General features: G+C 50.2%; 1 protein-coding gene across 1 annotated transcript in view; it reads left to right on the plus strand.

Moving 5' to 3' along the window:
• ERGIC1 (endoplasmic reticulum-golgi intermediate compartment 1) overlaps positions 1-17,287 on the plus strand; it is an 86,410-nt gene extending 69,123 nt beyond the window's left edge. The window contains exons 8-10 of the mRNA XM_081036157.1: positions 2,551-2,651; positions 5,244-5,366; positions 15,446-17,287. Of these exons, the coding sequence (XP_080892283.1) occupies positions 2,551-2,651; positions 5,244-5,366; positions 15,446-15,553 (332 nt within the window). The 3' untranslated portion in view covers positions 15,554-17,287. The remainder of the gene's footprint in view (positions 1-2,550; positions 2,652-5,243; positions 5,367-15,445) is intronic.
• The last annotated feature ends 5,013 nt before the right edge of the window (positions 17,288-22,300 follow it).

A 22,300-nucleotide genomic window follows, 5' to 3' on the forward strand; every position in this document is an offset into this window, starting at 1 on the left:
AATCTTGCTCCATGAGCAGAAGTCGTTTTTTCAAAGCGTGGACAGTAGTTTCCCTCCTAATTGGTAGAGATGGGTAGAGATGAAGCAAAATTGGCCATTGTTAATTGGTGACTCTGGGGATTGGCTACATGGGGGTTATATGAGCCCCTATTTTTTTTAACGTTTGAGCTTTTCCATAATAAGATGACCGAAGGGAGGGAGGGAGCAGGAAGGGCCTGCCTGGATCAGGTTGGAGCCGGCAGCCCCCAGGAGGGGGTCCTCTGACAAGGAATCCACGTGGGTGTGTTAGGTGCACTGTCTCTAATGGATGTTAGGCAAATTGCATCAAAGACCTTCAAAATGGTCATTGCGTTTGAGTCACCAGTTCTACTCAGAAGAGAGTAAGCGAAGGAAATAATTAGGAGAGTGTACAAAGATTTAGGAGAATGACGTTCATGAGGTCATTGTTTATAAGCGTGAAAAGGAGGAACAGTGTCTCTGTCTAGCCACGAGCACACTGTACCTGGCCACGCTGCGGGGCCTTGGCCACCCCTCACGGCGCTGTTTCAGAACCTTGGTGGCTTTCAGGCAGCAAACATTTATTGACCACCCACTTCGTGCCAGGCACTGCGGTAGGGGACATGGCAACGCATAAAACCGACACTTACATTCTGTGTCTTGGTCCTGAAGTGGTGTCTGTGGGGTTCAGTTCTTAGAAAAAGATACAGTCTGATCCAATTTTAGAAAATCATAAATATGTGGATAAGTGTAAGTCTGGCAGTTTATACGTGAGAGTGCAAATCCACGGTTTTCTGTGGAGGGTAGGTTTGTTTTCTTTATGATCATCTGCTTTCTGTACAAAAGTTAACAGAACTATTTTTAAAATTTTATTTTTAATTAAATGTATTGGGGTACCATTGTTTAATAACATTACATAAATTTCAGGTGTACAACATTGTAATACAACATCTGTCTACACCATTATGTGCTCACTACCCAAAGTCTGGTGTCCTTCCATCACCATATATTTGACCCCCTTTGCCCTCTTCATTCTCCCTTCCCCTCTGGTAACCTTCATTCTGTTTAACAGAATTATTACAGGTGTGAGTCCTGTACCTTCAAATTTTTAACCTGGGACGATGTGCATTGGAGCACCATATTTCAAGTGTGGTCTTGGACTCCTGGTTTAAAATACATACAAGATTCTGAGCCCCACTCCAGGACCACTGAGCAGGAGGAGACGCTCCCGTGTCTGCCTTTAAAATCCCGGGTGACTGGTGCTCCTGTCATCTGAGGGCCACGGCAGGGTTGAGGGAGGGGTGTTGGGGTTTTCATGGGCTTATCCCCAGGTTTTTAGAGGAGTCGGGTCTCCAGACAGTTCAGGAAGCACTGTCTTTTCCTTTACCAAGACTCAGTATTCGCAGGAAGAGGCCGCCAACACCATCTGTATCCCGTGCCTCTTACAGAAGCTGAGTCCCAGGTCTCAGGGCCACTCAGGGTCAGAGTTGGGGTAAGAACCCGCAGGCCTAAATTTCTGTCTTATTTTAGCTCCATGGTCCCTGACCCAAAATTCTAGAAGGTAATAATAGAAGGGTCCTTGAGTTTCTCTTAGCCTCCCGGAAGGCCCAAGGGAACTCATGCCTTTCCCGAGTGATATTTGGCAGCTTTGGGTCCGCATTCTGTCAGCCTAGTGTTTGATTCTGGTTACCTCATGCTTATCAGAAGCTGATTCATCTGTTCTCCCATTCATGCCTCTGACCAGTCAACCCTTCATCCGTTCATTCAGTCAATAAGTATTTGCTACTGTCCGCTCTGTACCAGGCCCTGCGCGGGGTTCTGGGGACACGGAGATGAGTAAGGCTCGGTCCCTGCCCTCTGCGGCCTCCCCGTCCCACGAGGGTGGGGGTAAGTTACAGTGGAATATGACGGCCAAGGGGAGGGAGAACTGATCTCCCATTCTTTGAAAATGGGGAAAGAAATTAATCATTTCTTCACAGATGCAGTGTTTTTGTTTGGTGGGCTCTTCTTTTTTAAAACTTAAACCCGATATGCTTTAAAGGTAACAATATTCAAACAGGACCAGAGGGCGCACAATGAAATGTGATCTCCTTCACATCCTGCCTTCCTCCCCAGAGGCTACAACTACTAATAGGTCTTTGGGCATCTTTCCAGAATCTTCTTCCATGTATTCCCCATATCGAGAGTGTGAGCGCTCCCTGCCCCCGGTATGCGGACACATGCTATTCACCCTGCTCTGTGACTTGGTCCTTTTCACATAACAATCCATCTTGGAGAGTGGCCTCTCCCAGCACCCACCCACTCTTCAGGGGTTTCTCTATTGATAGGCACTGCGTTGTTTTCAGAATTTTAATATTAAATACAGCAGTAAAGATCTTGACAGGTGGAGTCTTTCAATTCCCGGTGTTAAAGGGGAGAAATGAAGAGGGGTTGTTTGGTGATGAAGGTGTGGACCCCTGGCAGTGCCAGGCCGGTATAAGGTTGACATGACATAGAGCTGCCCGCTAGGCAGTGCCCGTCCCCCTGCTTCATCCTGCTGTGTCTTACCTGCAGCCCTGGCCTCCCACGACTACATCTTGAAGATTGTACCCACGGTTTATGAGGACAAGAGTGGCAAGCAGCAGTACTCTTACCAGTACACGGTGGCCAACAAGGTACGTGGGCACGGCTGGGCCCAGCTGCGTGCAACTGCACCCTCTGCTGGCCGAGAGCAGGGGTGACAAGTGCCAGGGCAAGATTCCTCCTGGTTCCCTTGGAGGCGAGGCCTTTTCTGGGAGGTTGCTCTGGCCAGGTTCTGTCCCTGGGTAAAGACAGGAGGCCAGCCTCACGGTCAAAAGGAAGAAATCTACCAGGAAAGAGGGTGTGATCTGTTTGAGAAACAGCAATCAGGTGCCCTCCCCCAAAGGTCCCAGGGGTTGCAAGTGTCTCCACAGCTTTTCATCTTCAGACTCTGGACCCTGATTGGTCAGCACACGCCAGACGCTCTGGTTCCCAGGGCACAAACACTTTACCCAAAATCATAAGGCTCTTGAATTACACCGAATAGCCGTTGGTTAACAGGAATGTTCCAAGGACCCCAATACTCAAAGTCATGGAGAAGCAGGCAGGCCTTGGTGGGAACGGAGCATGGGCAGAGCCAGCAGAATGGGTAGTTTCAAGCCGATATGGCCTCAGGCTTCCTTGGAGAAGACCCTGCCAGTGGGACGTGAAAGTCTCAAACGCGTTGGTTGAGGCACCCCCAGTAGACCCCTTTACCACCAGGACTCCTTTTTGTTCTGTTCCAGGGCCATCCAAACTGCCTCCTAAGTGATGTATGATTTCGCTCAGTTAATAATAATAATATAATAGTAAGAGTGGTAGCTGTCATTTTTTGAGTCCTTCCAGTGGGTTGGACATTATGCTAAGCTCCCTACTCCACCATCTTTTTCGGTCATCATGACAGCTCTGACGTTGGGACTATTATTGTCCCCATTTAACAGATTGGGCCATTGAAGCACTGAGAGGTGGTCGTCAAGCTACAGAGTGGCCAAGTGGGGATTAGAACTGGGTTCTCCTCGTGCTCCAGAACCTGGCCTCTTGAGCTTATCACCGCTTAGTCTGAATGAGGGGCAAGAGTCCGCTAGGCTAGGAGCTCCTCCCACTCTGGTGGCTTGAGGTCCCTCTGCTCTGATCCACCTGTGCTGTCTACGTCTCCACAGGGAAACCTCTTTCTTTACTTCTCTGTTTCTTGGAGGGTATCTCATTGTCACCCTCAAGTATTGACAGCATCTGACAAACGGGAGAATGTGGATGCAGTCTGAGCAGAAAGTGTGTGAGCTGTGGACCAGACTGCCGGTTCAGAGCCGGTCCAGTCTCTAAGGCACGTAACCCGTTTACTTATTTGTAAAATGGTGCCCACCTCCTAAGATTACTGTCAAATGAGGCCATGCTTTTAAAACCACGTAGCCCACAAAGGCGGCTTGGGGTACACAGTATCTACTCCTGCTATGTTTCATTCTTTTCCTCTGTGCCTCAGGCCTGGGCTGTGACCGACAGTCACCCTGCCCCATCAGCTCTCCCTGGAGAAAGCTGATCTTGTTTTGCCCAAGGCTCCTTCCCTGAGGCTTTGGCAAGGGCCCAGTGGCCAGAACAGCTTGCTCAGCTCTATCTGTGGCCTTGGCCCAGCCTGCCCTGTGAGAGACTGGGGCTGTGCCCGTCAGGGCCGGTGGCAATCCAACAGAGGGCAGGTCTTGCTTGCGCTTTCCCCAGGAGAAGCCCTGGAGCTCGGGCGCAGCATTTGGGGTTGGAGGTGCCCCTGTGGTTCAGCTTGGCCTCTTGTTGTAGATGAATGAAGGTAGCCAGCGGTTTTCAGCACCCTGAAGCACCCAGACCAGAGAGAGGACACACTGTTCATTCAGCCCCTTCGCATTCCTTTAATCCCAGCCGGGTGCCTTCTCGGGAAGGCTTGTGGGAGGGTGGCAGGGCTGAGCCCTCTGCCTTTCCAGTGCTGTGCGTTCCTTCTTCCAAGAAGCTCACTCCCCACATGGCCTTTATACTTCTCTCTCTCACGCATGCACACAAACGCACACATACGTACACTCCTCAAGATGTCACGTGTGGCATAGAATGTCCCCTCCTCACCAAGCCTTCCAGATGCCCTGCGGAGACTTGGTCATTTGTTCATGCCCCCGCAGCCCAGCGTGTCCCTCTGTCACGGCCTGTGCAATGTTGCAGTACTGCGGACATTTTGACATCTGCATCCTCCAGACTATGACCCCCCCCTCTGGGGGTGGCGGGGCTTACTCCCCTTTGGGGTCCCCAGCAGCCAACACGCAGGAGAGCTGCTCGGTAAAGTGTCATTGAATAAATAATTGGATTTTGCATGGCCCAGGAGTTGAATGGGGAAGTAGGCCTTTACTTAGACTGAGCCCAAATCACACTTGTCCCTTTCCATCTCTGCTCTCAGATTCCTGTTTTGATTCTGGTGCTGCTTCCAGGTCATATGGTCAATTTCCAAAGAGCCAAAAGGGTCCAGCATGATCCCAGCAATGTTGTCTGTCCCGATACTGATGGCAGAGCCTCTGGGGAAGGGGTGTGAAAGGAGGGGCCGGTGGCGTCTGGCTCCCTGGGGGAGCGAGAGGGAGGAAAGAAAGCCCATTCTTGTGGGTTGCTGGGGAACCCTCTACAATCCAACCCGCACCCGCTGCGATGTGCTCTGTGTGCCTGAATCTCATACCCTCTCCCCCTCGTCTCTTTCTCGGCCCCAGGAGTATGTTGCTTACAGCCACACCGGACGTATCATCCCCGCCATCTGGTTCCGATACGACCTCAGCCCCATCACGGTCAAGTACACAGAGAGACGGCAGCCTCTGTACAGGTTCATCACCACGGTGAGTGGATGGCGTGCCTGCTGGGGGCTCCTCCTCTTGGTGCCCCTACGGGTTCTCGAAGAAAGAGGGCACAGCCTTCAGGGCCGGGGGCTCAGGCTGCACACACTAGGCTCTGATCCCTAGGATGTTCAGAAATGTCATCAGTCACATCAATATTGGTGATGTTTCATCAGGAAAATATGTTCCAGCCGGGAATGCCACTAAATCAATTTCATTCCTTAAGCGGATCTTTATATGGCTCGATCAGTCGTTCACGTTTTCTCCAGTTTTTCATTTTTATGGAAAGGATGCTTAGTAGGGTTTATCCTTTCCTGTGTAAATTTTTCATATCTGTTTTCCAACTATAGCTACTGATATTTTCAGGTATTTTCTTTCTTTCCTTCCTGCCTGTTCTCTTTTCTTTTTTTTTTTTTTTGCCGTTGTCTCCACCAAGTCTACTTTTCTGTGGGGCAGCTTCAAGCTGATGTCAGTTTGTTTGTTTGTTTGTTTAATGCTGATTATTTCTATCAAGTATACTCTTCCGTGGCCTCCCATTCAAAATGTCCTTGGAGTCAGAATAGCAGGGTCACCGTGTCCTACTTCGGTCAAGGGTCTGAGTCAGCTGAGGTGAGGAAATGGGTGATTATCCCTACCTCACAGATTTGGAAACTGAGGCCTAATGGTCCTTATGCGTCTACACCTCTTCATACTTATAATAATGATTCAGGATCAGGGGTCCAGTCCTGGCATTTTCATTTCCAGCTCTACCTAGATTTGTATTAGTTAGGACTCTATTACAGAAGAGACAGAACTCTACATCAAGCTGGCTCGAGGGCTATGTAGGCCTCAGGCATGGCTGGATCCAGGTGTAAATGTTGTCTGGAACAGGTCTTCCTTCATTCTGGTTTCCTCTGCAATGGTCTCATTTTCGAATAGAATTTACCAATAGAAGATGCCTCTTTCTCAGTAATTCCACCCTGCGTCCTGGATATGCTATTGCTGTCATTGTCCTGGCTCAGGTCCCATGCCATCCTTGTGCCCTGAATGAATAGAATGAATAGAATGCCCCAGCTGGCCAGCCCCACTCAGATCACAGGAGAAAGATTGCAAGAGAAAAATCAGGGGCCAGTTCCTGGAGGAGTGAGGAGAGGGTGCTACGAGGCAAAAGATCAGATAGCCACAGGCTTCCACCTCCTAATCTACAAAATAGGAATAATAATCCATATTCTCCCTACCTCCCAGGACCTCGTGAGACTCAGAGGAAATCCTGAAACGAAAGTTCTTTGCAATTACAGAAAGCCATCTGCATGGATACAACGGCTGTCAAAAATCTGGGGCTTACATGAGCCTCAGAACAGCCTTTTCCATTCTCTGACTCCATAAAGAAATTAAACTTCCATTCAACAAAGGACACCTAACATAAAGTTGAAACACCAGACACAAATAGGGAAAAGACACTTGCCAAGCAAACAAGAAGTTTATATATAAAGAATTCCTATAAATCAGTAAGAAACAGTTAAATGATCAAAAAGAAAAATGGATAAGGACTAGCCCTTCACAGAAGAGCCCACACAGGGAGTGAAAAGACGCCCAAGTTCACTAGAAATTGGAGGAATGAGCTAGTAGGGGAGATAGGTGAGCACAGAGCGAGCCGCAGTCCCACCCAGCAGGGGCACCAGTGGAACTGGGCACCAGGTACGGCAGCGACAAAGAGGTGGGCACAGTCTTGTCTATTTGGAAAGTTCCCAGAAGGAAACCTTGAGATGGGTCCTGAAGGGTGAGGTGACATTTTCTAGACTGGTGCGTGAAGGAGAGAGCGTCTAAGCAAAGGGAGTCGTACGTGCATAGGTGCCCAGCACAACATGTCTTATGAGGTCATGTGGCCTCTTTCGATGGGCAGGGACTTCTGAGAGCTGGAAAGCCCAAGAAGTCACGGGAGGAGCCTGCCCTTCATCACCCAGAGGCCAAATGCCTCTGTTTCTTTCTCCATTTGACCACCAGCCCCTCCTCCATCCCTGTCCCAGCCACCTCCACCTGAGTGTGAGCCATGCTGCCGGGAACCTCCAGACAGCATGAACCTGGTAGTTTTTCTGAAGGCCCCATGATGCCATTTTAGTTGCCGTGGCAACTGTGGGGTCAGCCTCTCGTGAGCCGCTGGCTGTCCCTGGCAGATGGCGTCATTGTGGGGCTTCAAAGGCCCTTGTCACAGGACAGCAGATGTGGGGGATGACGTTTGCATGCAGACAGCACAAAGACCCCCAGCAGCCCTTGCGCAGGGGGGATGGAGACCGGATGGAAGCGGAGGCACCTGCTGTGACTTCTCTTTCACTCTTTTGAAACTCAAACACTTGTGTGTAAAGCCCCTGAACCACAAATGGGGGTCTCTGCAAATAGCTCCTCGGAGGGGCTGCTGAAGAGGGGTCTTAAGCCAGGATGTCGTCATGTGACGGCTGTGGGGGCAGCTGTAGGAGGGCTGGAATGTAGTGGGGGGGTCTCCCAGAGGCAGCTCTGAGTAGCAAGTGCCTGGCTTATGCAGGGCTGCCCCGCCAGGGTCTCATGGTCTGGAAAGGACCCGTTTAGCCCGAGCCTGAATGGAAGAGGGCTCCTCCTCCAGAAGTGCCCACCAGGCTGCCGGGGCTCCTCGAGCCACCCAGGGCGCCTTGCTCAGACCTCCGCTTTGTGCTCGTCCAGAAAATTCCACCACTAGGGAAATCAGCAGATGGTATTTAACAACATGCAAGTGATCCCCTTCAAAGTGCCCCTCCCACACGTGCACATTTGTCCCCTGCCACTTGCTGAAACCTCTTTTGTGAGATTGCCTTCAAGTGGGTTTTGGTGACAGATTGGATGTCTTCAGAGGAGTCTCATCCCTTTCCTTGTCTGTTTTATTCTATTTGTGGGGAGCAGCCAGAAGTCACAAAGTACCAAATTGGGCCACTATGGCCGTGACAGGTTTTGTCCAACAAAAAGTACCAGCTGCTACTGACATGCTTCCACTGGGCAGCAGGGATCGCTGCATTAGACATGATCCCCCAAATTTGAGATTGTGCTGCATGGTTGCCAGGCAACTAGGTGTCCCCAGCATGTAGTACAGGGCCTGGCCTGGTCATAGGTGCTCAGAACAGAAATATACAATGGACAGCTCCTTGGAGAAACGATCACATAGCGACACTTACTACGCACCTACTCTGTGCCAGATAGTTTTACAGTTATCTCCTTTAACCCTCCCAGGAACCCTCCAAGGTAGATGATGTCATTCCTATTTTATATGTCAGTTAATTGAGGCCCAGAGAGATAAAGAACTTTCTCTAAGATCACACAGTCAGTAAATGGCAAGGTTGGGCATTGGACCCCAAAGCCCACCTCCTTCTTCCAAAACAACAGTCTCGAGGACGGATGTTCCAACAGCAGAGCCCCAAGAAGCCATGTGGCCCTTGGTAGGACACCAGGATCGTTTGATCAGTGGCTTCTGTCCTGGGAATCAAGAAGAAGTAATAGCAGGAAACAAAGCGACGTGGTAAGCACACGTGATAGTCACAGTCATGCACGTGCAAACCATGAGGAAAAAAAGCAAACTGTTCAGACTTGTGTTTTGTAAGTTTTTCTGCCCATATCTGATTACCTTTCTCTCATCTGTTTGGGTACCTGAAAGAATATGCCATAGACAGAAAGCAGCAGGTGCGTGGGGGTGTGGGAAGAGACGGTAAAAAGAATTAAGAGGAGACAAACTTAAAACTGAGAAGGTTTTACTTGCCGAGATTGTGTGAGTTGGGAAGAGACCAGCTTTGTAGCTGGACAGGCACGACCTCCTTTTCAGAGCCTCCATCCTCTCCCACTGACACTTCTGGCGTCACGTCTTTTTCCCCGGCCCGTGAGCTCTAGGAAGGCAGGGCTGGGTCTTTGTCACCTCTGGTCTCCAGACCTGGGACAGTGCAGGCAGGTGATAATAAATGGGTGTTAGACAGTGAACAAACAGATGGAGGGGTATACATCGTGGTCCACTCCCAAGACAATTTCCGTCATCTGAGGAACAGAATAAACCCAAATTAGCAGCTCGGTGAGTTTGGAAATGTGCAAAAATCTTCAGATCCTTCCAGACATCTGAGCAGACCTAGATCTTCCAGAAGGCCGTGTACCAGGGACGGATGGCGCCAACGGGGTGAACACAGGTTTCTCAGTTGGATGGAAGCTTTTCTAAGGCAAATTCTGAGACGTATAAGGAATATTAGAATGGAGTGGGCTTCCTTTTACACACTCTACTTATTTTTTAGTTTTACAGCCATACACAGCTTCCTACTCTGTAAACTTTACTGATAGGGACCCTTTACTTTCGGACATTGGATATGTAAAATTTAACAGAATTGAGAAAACAATATGAAGAAGCCATCCATGCATGACGAGGGGGAACTAAGGGGCGCCTTCAGTTTGGGCTGAAGTAGGGGTGGGTGTCTAACAGAAAAAAGCAGGCCCTTTGCAGCCTCCCAGACCTGGATTCTTGTCATCCTTACCTACTTGGTGGCTGTGTGGCCTTGGACAAGTCCGTCCCTCTCTGAGCCTGTGTTTCCCCATCTGTGGGATGGGGTCACCCCATTTCCCCTAGCACTTGCAAGGATTGAATGAGAAGGCAGAGAAAAGTGCCAGCTCAGGCCTGGCACATAGTAGGTGCTCAACCAAGGTGGGGTTTTTTCAGAGGGGGAGGTGGGTATGTTGCAGCTGCAGCCAATGTAAAAAGGGTGGGGAGAGGACTGCACTCTCTCCCCAGACCCTTGCAAAAGCGGGGAGAGTGGACAGTCTGGCAGGCATGACACCACTGTGTGAGGACCACCACACCTGCTCCTCCACCCCTCCCCCACCTTTCCAGGGCCCCGTCATTGGCTTCCCGTCTGTCACAGCCCCTCCTCTGCCTAGTCATGGCACCGTGTTCTCATCCACGGCTCCAGTCTGTCTGCCGCCGCCAGCATCTGATGGGACTCCGATTCATTATTTATTTCTCATACTGTGCTTTTCCACAAGCTTTCCAAGCAATGCTAACTGAACTAGGAAAGTGAATGAACAGCTCCCGGGCACTTATAGCATAGCAGGCAGCCAGACAGAGGTCATCTCGGGCCTCATCGGGGGCCCCATTTCACAGATGAGAGAAACTGAGGCTCAGAGAGGTAAACTGGCTTTCCCAGCCAGGGTCACAGAGCTGGGATCAGACCCCAGAAATATTTACTCCAGAAACCACAGTCTTCCCCACCTCTTGGTGGTGTGTCTGTCACGCTTCTTCATTGTACTCTAGAGAGAAGTAAGTGGGGGAGGGGGTGGCAATGGATGGGGGAAGCGTTAGTGCTGATGGGACAACAGAAGGATTCAGCTCTCCAGCCAGTGTGGTTGAAACACGTCCTTTCCATATTATAAGGAATTAAGAGCCATAACTGAAAGGTAAGGGAAACACACACACACACACACACACACACACACACACACACACACACACACACACACACACACACACCACCCCCACCCACCTTCTTTTCCAGGTAGACAAGCTAACTTCATTTTAGCCATAGCAGGCAGTCAGGAAGCTGGTAGAATCGCAGGGAGGAGGTCTCTGCGGAAGAACAAAGGGCCATTATTGATGACTTCTGCTGAAAGCAGAGTAATGGGCCTCTCTCAAACTCATTGGGGCCTGGATATCGAGTTGTCCTTGCTTTCATTTCTGAAACTGGGGCTGCTGACCAGAGTAGGGTTGCATGTGCTAGCTGTGGTGGCCCTTTCTGGCTCAGTGGCTCTGCTCCTTCACCCTCACTCCCCCCTACACGCTGTCCCTCCTGTCTTGGGGCCTGGTCAGGAGGTACAAAGCATGGCAGCAGTGAGGGACCAGGGGAACAGGCATTCAAAGGTGGCATGGACACTCATTTAATCCCACAGCTATCCTGACAGGTAATGATGAGCTTTCTCATTTGTAACAGTAAGGAAACAGGCACAGGGAGCCAGGTGATGCAGGGCCCCCAGTGCCAGGGGCCGTAAGCATCCCGAGTCCCCTGCCTTGGGCATGGACCCCCGCTCCCTTCTTGAGCAAGTCATTTATTCATGCGTTTGTTCATTTAACACTCACTCTGCCACTCCCCATTCATTCTTTCTCGTTCACTCCTTTAGTCACTCAGGAAGCATATCAGGTATGCATGTCCTCCTGCGTGCCAGGTTCTTCTGCTGTCTTTCCTGTGGGCTGTCAGGGAAACGAGAGTTTAAGCAGCAGGGTTGAGGTAGGGCATTGTGGGGGTATGAGGCACCCCCTGGCTGGCCAGAGAATGGAAACTACCTGTGGCCTAGGTGCGTTGCCTGCATGTATGTTCTTCATCCCAAACACTTCTTGGTGCTTACCTGAGGAAACATCCCATCTACGCCTCAGTTTCCCCATCTGGAGAATGGGCCATTGGCGTGTTTGGGACCTGGGCAACTGCAAAGATTCTGCCTGTGGTCACCCTTGCTGTCCGGTCTTTCTGTAAATTGGCTTCATCTGCTTAAATGAGCCAGGTAGAAAATGGAAATCGAGACCCAAAGGCCTGATCTGGGGAATAAGTGATATTTTACCCATTATTCTTCTTAGAGTGGGTCTCAGAGAGCTTTGGAAAATCTCGGGTCTTAGCAACAAGGTTGGAGCCTTCTGGTTAACAGAACGATGACATTGGGGGTCATTTACTGAGCACCTCCTAAGAGTGCTAGGACCTCCAGAGGCGTTGCCTGCAGTACGACAAACTGGCAAGGCAGGGATGGTTTTCCTCTTTTGTAGATGAAAAGACTGAGACCCAGAAAGGCTCTCCCAGGCCAGAGTAAGTGACAGCCACGCCTCAGCTTCCGAAAGCTGCGAGCTCTTTGTGCCGCCGCAGCAGGGAAGGCCCCGGTGGACTCCCTGCGGCCTTACCTCACCCCGGTCTGCTCGAGCCCCTCTTCACATGTCCCCGGCCTCTGTGCCCCGTGGAGGCCCTGGTCTCCTTGCTCTTCTGCGTGCGGAGCAGCAGGCTGTGGGAAGTGAGTGTCGTGGGCATGGTTCTTTTTATTTTCCTTTGTATTCATCCTGAGCCCGTCCCCACAGGTCAGGGAGATGCAGTCACCGTCCTCCCTGCCGCCAGCCTTTTCTTCAATCCGTTCTGGACATCTGCTTCAGCCTCCTAACATCTGTCCATGGTCGTCGTGCCCCCCCTGCTCCCCCCGCCACCACACACACACACCAGCCAAGAAATCACAAAGGAAGCCTGTTATTTTGCCACCACCTGAGTCCAAAGACAGCCATACCCTTCGGGGGGCCTCACGGCTACCTTTAGTTCCCTGTGTTTCAGACGTAAGACCCGTGTGATGGATGGCCGTGACTGACCTCCTCCTTGGACAAGTCCAGGTGTGCTGGGAGTTTCTGTGACCCCCCATATATCAGAGAGCACCCCAGGACCCTTCTCACGAGCCTGCCTCACCTCACGCTAGTCCCCACCTATGCATATGAGCATGTCAGAGAGGCCCGAGCAGGCTGAATAAGGAAAAATAATGAAAGCGGGGGCGATAGCAACATCAGGAGGGCTGCTAGATTTCTCTCAGCTTTTGAGCCACCCCCTCGAATGTGCCAGAATTCCTCCTCCTTAGTCTGCCAGTGACCAGCACCTTCAACAGCTGTAGGATAGTGGGGAACATGCTGCTGAGCTGGGGGATACCAGCAGGTTCACTGCGGGGCCTCCTCAGTGGCTTAGCAGCTTCCATGCGCCCAGGGCCTCAGTCTCCCCACAGCTATGTGTTTTGGGGTTTTCTTTGGTACCTCAATGCATGTGTTGTCTCCTGCTCTGGGCCAGCCCAGTGAAAGGAGGCTTCAGACTGGGTGCCAGGTGTCTGTGAATCATAGGAACACTCGCGTTTCAAAGTGTGTAGATGAATATAGATATGTGTGTGAGTGGTTATTTTTTATTTTTTTATTATTTGCTCCATTGCACTTAAGTCACATTTTCCTATCCTCTGATCCAAGCTCTAAAAGCATTTTGTGGTACAAAATCTCCCATCATCTGATCCACTCTACCAAAATAAACCAGCTCCCCTGCCGTCATCTTCCTTGAAAAGTGCCCCTGCGTCATGCTCTGAGGCTGGCAGAGAGAGGCCTGGCCCACTGAAGATACTCCACAATAATCCCCTCAGCGCCCCCAGCCTCTTCACTCCCTGGGGGGGCTGCTCCGGTTTCTTGGGCTGTTATTACTGGAATGCCAGCTGCTCCACTTACCACCCCTCCATACAGACCGGCTCTGTCTGCCTGGGGCCTCACAGGCCTCCGCTTAGCTCATCTCGTGCAAATATCATTTTAAAAATAAATGCCGGTTCGATTCACTTGCCCCTCTTGCCTCTGCTGTGCCTCCTGGCCACCTCCACTCGGCACCAAAGGGTCCATGAGGGCGCTGCCTTCTCCCAGAGTCCTCCAGTGGTCAGTGTCCGTGTCTGGCGAGCCGCTGGTGGTGCCTTCAGGGCAGTCTCCCGCCCTCTGGGGCTGCCCCACAGGGCTTCTACATGGTCATTTAAGTGCCACGTAAATTTGGCATGTGGGGAAGAGTGAGAGCTCTGTGGACAGACCGACTTGGCTCTGCCGCATACTTGCTGTGTGGCCCTGGACGTGAGGTGCCTCCCTCCGAGGCATATGGAGTGGTGGGTGGTATCGGTTCTTAGGAATGGCATAAAGTACGTGCTCGAGGGGAAAAATACATTTCATGTTTCCTTGCAAACCCTCTGTGGACTTCTTTTATCTTCCATCGCTCATACTTTGATTCTTTTATGGCACCAGACAGCAACTCATAGGTAGGCCAGAGAGTTTTGAGAACCACAGAGCATGCGTTTGGTGCGTCACAAGAGGAGTTTTGACAGCTTCACGGCGAAGTGAGTTATTCACTTGGGTAGGGCGTTTCATGCCCGAGAAGCAGCAATGTCGTGTTCAGAGTGCAGACTCCACAGTTTGTACCCCCATTCGGCCATCAACTGCTGTGGCTTTAGACAGGTGATTCGGTGTCTTTGTGCCTCAGTTTCCTTGGCTGTACAATAGGTATAAGAAGAGCACTTGCCTCTCTGGGTTGGCCCAGGGACTCAGTGATGGGAGCATGAAGCACACCAAGCCGTGCCTGGTACAGAGAAGGTGCTGTGAGCACTGCTCTGTGGTGGTTATATTATTATGTGGCAGAAAATTACAAAGTACAGACATACAGGTGACATTCATTCTTACCCCCTTACTACAGCGTTTTTCATCAGAATTGTGACCTCCAGGGGACATTTGACAATGTTTGGAGGCCTTTTGGTTGTCACAACAGGGCAGAGAGGGCTTGTCATGGGTAGAGGTCCAGGAAGCTGGTAAACATCCTTGAAAGGCACAGGACAGCCCCCCCACAACTCTATACGAGCTTTCTGGGAGCACCACGGCCCCCTTTCTCCTCCGTAGCACTTGTAATTTTGTATTTGTCTGTATGATTTTTTGATTATTACCCAACCCATGAACAGAGCACAAGATTTTAAGAGTGAGAGGAGATTTGTTTCTCGCTCCAGGCCATCCGGGCCAGTGCTGCCTGTCCAGCCCACCCCAGATCTCATTCCCAGGCAGCACTGAGCCTGGACCTGTCAGACCCGGGTTCAAGTCCCACGATTGCCACTTGCTGGCCGTATGACCTTGGGCCAATGGTGCCAGCTTTTTGTACCTCCATTCCTTCATTTGTAAATGGGATTGTAAAAATATCTGATAAATTTAAAATAGAAATTAAGACCGCAGGCTCCAAGGTCAAGATATACCTGAGAGTTCAAGTCACAGGTCTGCTACTTACTGTGTGAACTTAGTTTCCTAACTAAGCCTCGGTTTTCTCACCTATGAAATGGGTCTAATACTCCCTTTCCTCATTCAGAAGGTTAACATGGGAATTAAAGGAGATGATGTTTATGCTTTTATTATGACTAAATTCATCATCCAACAAGTGGGGTTTTTTGAGGATGTTCCAGACCCCCTGGCTTACCACGTGGTAGGGCATCCGCACTCCCTCATCCTCTGGTGATTTGGGAGGGGACAGGCGTGGCCCTCCCTCCAATGCTGACCTCTGACCTCCCCCCACTTTCAGATCTGCGCCATCATTGGCGGGACCTTCACTGTGGCTGGCATTCTGGACTCGTGTATCTTCACAGCCTCGGAGGCCTGGAAGAAGATCCAGCTGGGCAAGATGCATTGACGAGCTGCCCAGCGACGGCCAAGGACCTATGGACACCGAGACCGTCAGCCCTGCCTCCGGCGCCTCTATCTGGCCCAGGATCTGGCTGTCCCAACGTGGGCGAGGGGGAGCCAGGGGGTGGCTCGTGGTTTCGCAGCTACCTCTTTCCCCACGCATTTAATTTCAGATGAAGTACACTGCCTGAAGTTGTGGTGCTGCTTCCCCTGGGGAGCACCAACACCAGAATCAGGCAAGGGGTGCTCGGGGATGTTGGGGACCACTCCTAGAAGGGCTATCGTCCCTTCTCTCTTACGGGAACAGCCCAGAATCCACGTCTACCAGCTCTCAGCCAGGCTTTGACAATCTCATAGCCTCCATCTTTTAGACACACCAATCACATAGTTTCCCCCCTGAGCAGCCCACCTGCAAACCTGGGCTGTCAGCTCTGGACCAGGCTGCCCAAAGGTACCCCCACCTGGCGCCTTCAACAAAGGATGGTACTTCTGGGCAAGCCCCTGAGATGTGGCGCTGGAGATGGAACCCTCACTGCTGCCCCATCCCTTTCTGCCCAACCAAGAGCCCAGGCCTTCAGAGCCTCGCCTCCATCCCTTTCTTTTTCTCCCAAGAAGCAGGTGCCCAGTTGTTAGGCTGCAGTGGTGAAGATTCAAGTCTCCCATTGGTCACTGGGCGGGTGGTGGGTTTCCCTTCCTCTCTTCACCTTGATCCTCTGAACCCCCCACCAATGTGCCTCAGCCCCCATGCTGTGTAACAGCAGCTTCTCTTGGTGGAGGGGCTCGTTGTGACTGGGAAGTCATCCTCTGAGAAACAGACAGTTGGTGCACTTCTATCCAGATGCAAAGCATTTTTCTCTGCAACTCAAAAATAACCATGTCGCGGCCTCTCCCAGACAGCCGCCATCAGTCCCAAGGCCTCAGGCAGGGGAAGCAAAGCAGACCCACCCTTCTCCCTCTGGACATCCGCCTTCCGGGCTCCCAAGGGCTGCACAGCTGTGGCCCTCTCTACAGCCCAGTTGTGGCCCACTTGCCACTGAGCTCCCCCTTCGGCTGGCCATACACCAACATGTTCCTGGTTCCTGGGGTGGCTCCAGTGTCTCCCCACTGGGGCCCTACCCACTGCTCCCCCTCATCGTTCCCCTTTAGTCCTGAAAGGGAGGGGCAACGGTCCAGGCACTGCTTCCACCCAGGGAATTTCAGGTATGCTCTGGTGCCCCAGGGACAGGGCCGCTCACCTGCTTTCCATTTATATCAAGATTGTTTGCATACTTTTGTAATTAAGGGGAGTGTCCAGTGGAAGGAGTTTTAATCTATATTAATAGCTCATGGCTCTGCCATTTGTAATTTTGGCTCTGGATTCCAAGTAGAAGAGCTGCCGGCTTGCATATGAGTTGACTGATGTGCATTTGGTTATTTCCGGTATCTATGGCCACTTAGATGGACTGTTTTTATGTTCTGTTCCCCAGTTACAGAAAGGAGTCCCTTTGGTGTGTGAATATGTGGGCCTGTAGGGGGTGTGGGCGGGGCGGGGAAATGTGTGGCATGTCCCGGAGGTGAAATTCCACTTTTTGCGTTATAAAACAACAACACACAAATCTTTGGGGACAGAGAGGATGTCCGTTTCCTATGGAAGAGACACCTCCAGCCCGTTATAAACAAAATCTTAAGGGAAAAAAATGTTTTCGTTCTTTTCCCCCCTCATTGGGTTCAAATAGATTAAATGGCTGATTTTCAGAAATAACGCTGTGTGTTTCTTTCTACTTGATTGTGGCCGGGTAGCCTGGAGGCTTAATCCTAGAAGGGAATTTAATTCTAGAGGATGGAAATTGGGAAATGTGGGCTTTCCCAATCATCTGTGAGGATGATCCGAAAGTCATCCTCTGGACTTAGCCCTTCCTTTGTTGACTCCCTACAGAATGTTCCGGGACCTGTCATGTTCTAGCTGTGTGCCTCAGGCCAGGTCCCTAACCTCTCAGTGCCTCAGTTTCCTCAGGTGATAATGGGGATAGTAATCAAACAACCTAGTAGGGCTGTTGCAGAAATTAAATCTCTGGTATGTGCAAGTCAATTATACTGCATTAGAATGAACTCGTGTGCAGGAAAAGGATACATGGTAAATATTCAAAAATGGTAGTTGGTTCATATTTGGTATTCCCAAACAGAATATAATCTTGAGAAGAGAGCTAACATTTCCCCACAACTTTGCGCCAAAGGTTGCATAAATGAAGGTGTTTCATAAATTCTTCTTGATTGCCCAGGACCTGGCATTCCTTTTTCAACCTTACACTCCACAAAGGGAGACCAGGAGCAGCTGTGACAAAGGGACTTACGTGGATATGTGCCGACCTGCTGTCCAGTCCTTCACGGTCTTCTCTGGGACAATGAACGTGGATAAGCGCAGGAGGCATGAGTAAGGGAGTGAACCAGTCTGCAGGACACTCTTTATTCACCCTCCCCATTCCTCTTTAACAGCCTGTCTCCTCCTTGAGTTACCGTGACACAAAGCTACTAGCGGCCAAGAGTAGTCTGCTTACCGGTAGTCAGTTATGCGTGTTCCCGAGCCCGCTTATGCCCGCTGTGCGCCATGCTATAATGACGTGAATTAGTTACCCAATGAAATATGACTCAAAAATGAAAGACTAGTAAACCTAAGTTGACTACTTTGGAGAGACCTGATAAAGGTGAGTGGCTGCTGAATTTGCTACGGACCAGACTACAGAAAAGACTTGGGGCATAGAGGGGAAGTCCTTGAGCATTCTGCATTGGCATCGAAAGTGTCTAAGTTCTCACTCCATGTTACTCTTAAAGAAACCAAAAACTGGAACTCTTTGGCTGGTTTAATGTGAGGATCATGAAGGAGAACCCCACTGGAGTTTTCCCAGTGAAAAAGCCTTGCTTCAGAGTTGAAAGGTTGGTGAATGTGCTTTAAGTTGGTTTAAAACATTTAAGGTATGTGTGTGTCATTTGTATGTTTTCTCCCTTAGACCAATTCTTTCCCTTGTCTAACCAAGCGCAGATTACAGTGTTTCCTTGTAAGATTTCTCGAGCAGGATTCCAGTGCAGACACAAGTTGGGGGAGGTGATAGGTTGGGGGCAGTGGTGATTCAGGCAGAAATGGCCTCTCCCGGGGAGGTGTTGCAGTTGCAGGAGAGCTGACACGGAGAGGCGCATCAGTGGAGAGAAAAGCTTATATGCAGCATCCCACGCTGCCTGGGGTGGGACGGTAGGCAGGGGGGTGTGAAGCTTGGGAAGAACTGGGGCATTGTCAGCGCTAACGTAGTAGCTGCGGTTTGTTTCTATCACTACATGTCACAAATGAACATTTGACTCTTCACAGAAACAAACACACCCATTTTCTCAATGGAGGTCCCACTGGTGGTCCTAGTCGCTTCATTAGCAGCTCTAACCATAGATGCAGCCAGCGGTCCAGGAATGTGACCTGGACAGGGAGGAGGGGGACATTCACCCAAGACCCTATTCCTGCCCCAGCAGTTGCCTTCTGTCCGTTATGTAATGATGAGCTCATGCACACTATTGTGACCAAAAACACATTGTTTTTATGGTAACTCTTGTAGGAATAGCTACCAGGGCTTGGGCATTCTCCACGTGCCAGGCAAGGAGTGATTGTTCAGGCCTTGTCTGTCTGAGTCCTCACAGCAATGCTACGAGGAGGGGACAAAACAGAGATTTAGTCATTGGTCTGTCACACAGCTAGCAGGTGCTAAAGCTGGAATGCAAGCCCCTGGCCACCTGACTCCAAGGCTGTGAAGAATTGTATGGTTGGTTCCCTCTCAGTCCCCAAGATTTTATTGTGTGAAACGGGAAAACTGACCCTCTTCCCTACTAAACAAGGGAAAATTGAAAGTAGTGAGGGTACTTTTGTTTTCTTTTAAACAGCCTGCAGAGCAAAGCTAAACTGAACATTGGGGATTTTCTTAAAAATTTTGAATCTTTAAAGCATGATTTTAATAACACAAATAATACATGCTTATAGCCCCATTGGAGGCAAATCAGAAAAGAGCAAAAAGTTAAATAGGGAAAATTAAAGTTATCCTGCATCCTATTAATCAGAGATAATCAATGTTAACATTTTAACAATGTCCTTCCATAAACGAAATGGGGTCCTGCTGTTAATATTTCGTAGTTTACTTTTGTTCTCACTTAACAGACACCTTTCTACGTTAATAACCATGGATCTCATCACTGTCTTTATTGGCTGCAAAATAACCATATGGAGTATCTGACGCTGGTTCATGTCCATCGCCTCTCCCATTTCATTCAGAACCTATTTTCTCACCTGTAAAAGGGACAATTCAGAGGGTTGTTTACCAGATTAAATCAGGTAATGTCTGTAAAGCTGTTAGCACAGTGCATGACAGTAAGTACTCTGCCTAATAAGATTGACCATTACTATTCATTTAATAAACAATAACTTCTACCATCTATTAAGTACTTACTTTGTGCCAGGCATGGTGCTAAGGGTTTCCTTACTCCTGACACCAAACCGATGAGTTAAGTCCTATCATTTTCCCATTTCTCAGATGAGGAAAGTGAGTGACCGAGAGGCTAAATACCTTATCCAAAGCTACAGAGCCAGGAAGTGGTGGAGCTCCAAACCCAGGCAATCAGAATCCAGGATTCACACATTTCCCCACCACATCACCGTCTGCCCCTGGGACACAAAAATACACCCTGGGCATTTCCTCTGCGCCAGGCACTGTACTAGGTCTTGGGGCTTCTACACCAGTCCCTGTGTCTGTGTTCTAGGGTGGGCATGAGGCAACAGAGAAGCCAATCCCACTAACTCCTCATTAGAGTGACAGCCTCAGGCTCTCATCATCTTCTCTGGTGACGTCATGGCACCTGTCTTAATTTTACTGAGCCATGGAGGGTGCGTGTGGCAGGATGTTAAGAAATGCCTCTGCCCTGTTTGATCGTGAATACACCTTGATTGTCTTGGATTGTAATGATCTGTCCTCACTTGGTTGTCCTTCACCAGTGAGGCTCTGTGCTCCTTGGGAGCAGGGACCAGAGCTGAGTCCTCCCCAGCTGTCTCTTATCTAGCCCTGTACCTATGGCTCCATGTAGGTACCAAATAAATGGTGAATAAATGAATGAGTAAATGGATGCATGTGTCAGCAAATGAGTAGAATGAGTTCATGAATGCGTGTGATAGAGAAGTGAATGAACTGAGGGGCCAGTGAGTAAGTGAATGAATGAATGAAGAATGAATGAATGAATGAATGAATGCAGGATGAGTGAACTTACGGTGGTCGGGAGGGGCTTGGGCCTGATGAATGCTGCAAGGGCTGCTGCTCTGAGAACCCTCTTACTTTCCACCTGAACTCAGTCCTAAAAGCATATGCTTCTGCCTTGCCCATAGAAAGTGACTTCCTTTTTTTTTGTCCCTGGCTTTACTGTTATAAGTCAATGTAATTGACTTAAAACAGTTTTACTGCTGTAAAAGTCAATGTAGTTGACATAACATTGTGTAAGTTTAAGGTGTATCACGTGTTGATTTGATACACCTCCATATTGAGAACGAGACTGGGAAATGATTAACGCCTCCAGCGCCTCACATACGGACCATTTCTTTTTTGTGGAGAGAACATTGAAGATCTTCCTTTCTTATGACTCCTTCCCCCACCTCCTTACTCAGAGCCTCGGCGCATAAAGGGTGGCCTTTCAGTTGCCTTTGCCTAAACAGCTTCCCCTCGGCTTCCTCCGCTGCCCTGGCTTCTGCGAACAGACCAGGCGTGGCCGTCCTCCCAGAGTCCCAAAGCCAGAGGCCTCCAACACTGACTGCCCGGGTCTGGGAGGAACCGTAAAACAGGTTCCAGCAAGTCCAGGGATCAAGTCGCACGCCCTGGTTGACCGTGAGTATTAGTAAATACCGGTGTTTAACAATTTCAACACCGCATATCAGGAGACACAAACTGGGAGAGGGCATGGGGTATGCTGGAATCTTGCAAGACATTGTCCCCTCTCTGAATTTCACGGTGCTCATCTGTTAACTGAGCACCGCAAACTCCTCTATCTGGCATCTGGCACAAAGTAGGCGCTCAGTGGATTTGAACTGAATGAAAGAATGAATCAGTTCAATCAATCGATCGATCAATCAATCAATCAATCGATCAATCAATCGATCAATCGGAGTTTCCCTCACAGCGAAGCCTAGATCAGAGGGACCTTTCCTCTCCAGGGGCCGCACAGGGTGTTTCAGACTAACGAACGGTTGGGTAGTGCCCGCACCTCTGGGCGGTCTTCCGGGGATGGGAGGCGGAGCTCCGGCACGACCGGGCGGAGCGGGGGAGGGGGCGGGGGGGGAAAGGGGGAGGGGGGAGGGGGCCGGGGGGAGGGGGAGGGGGGCCGGGGCGGAGGTCACAAACCCGCAGCTAAGCGGCGGCGGAGCCCCAGCTGCGCGAGTCGGCCTTTTCCAAAGGCGCTGGTGGAGCCCAAAAACAAAAAGACCACAACCCGAGTTTCAGCCAAGGTAGCGCTTTGCACGTGTTTACATGGAAAACACAGAAAGCTTACAGTTTGCGTCATGGGGAGTTAATGGTAAAAGTCTGACTGTCAGGACTCGGTCAGTGCGAGGCCCGGCCTTAGGGCCGTCCTGGAGATTAGGGAAAATGGGTGACTGTAATTGGCCCCTACATGCCAGACACTGTTCTGAATACTCTGAACGGATTAACTCATTTAGTCCTCAAAGCAACTCCATGAGGTACCTACTAGCATCGTCCTCATTTCACAG

The sequence above is a fragment of the Rhinolophus hipposideros genome (genome assembly GCF_964194185.1).
Source record: "Rhinolophus hipposideros genome assembly, chromosome: 23".
Classification (NCBI taxonomy): Eukaryota; Metazoa; Chordata; class Mammalia; order Chiroptera; family Rhinolophidae; genus Rhinolophus; species Rhinolophus hipposideros.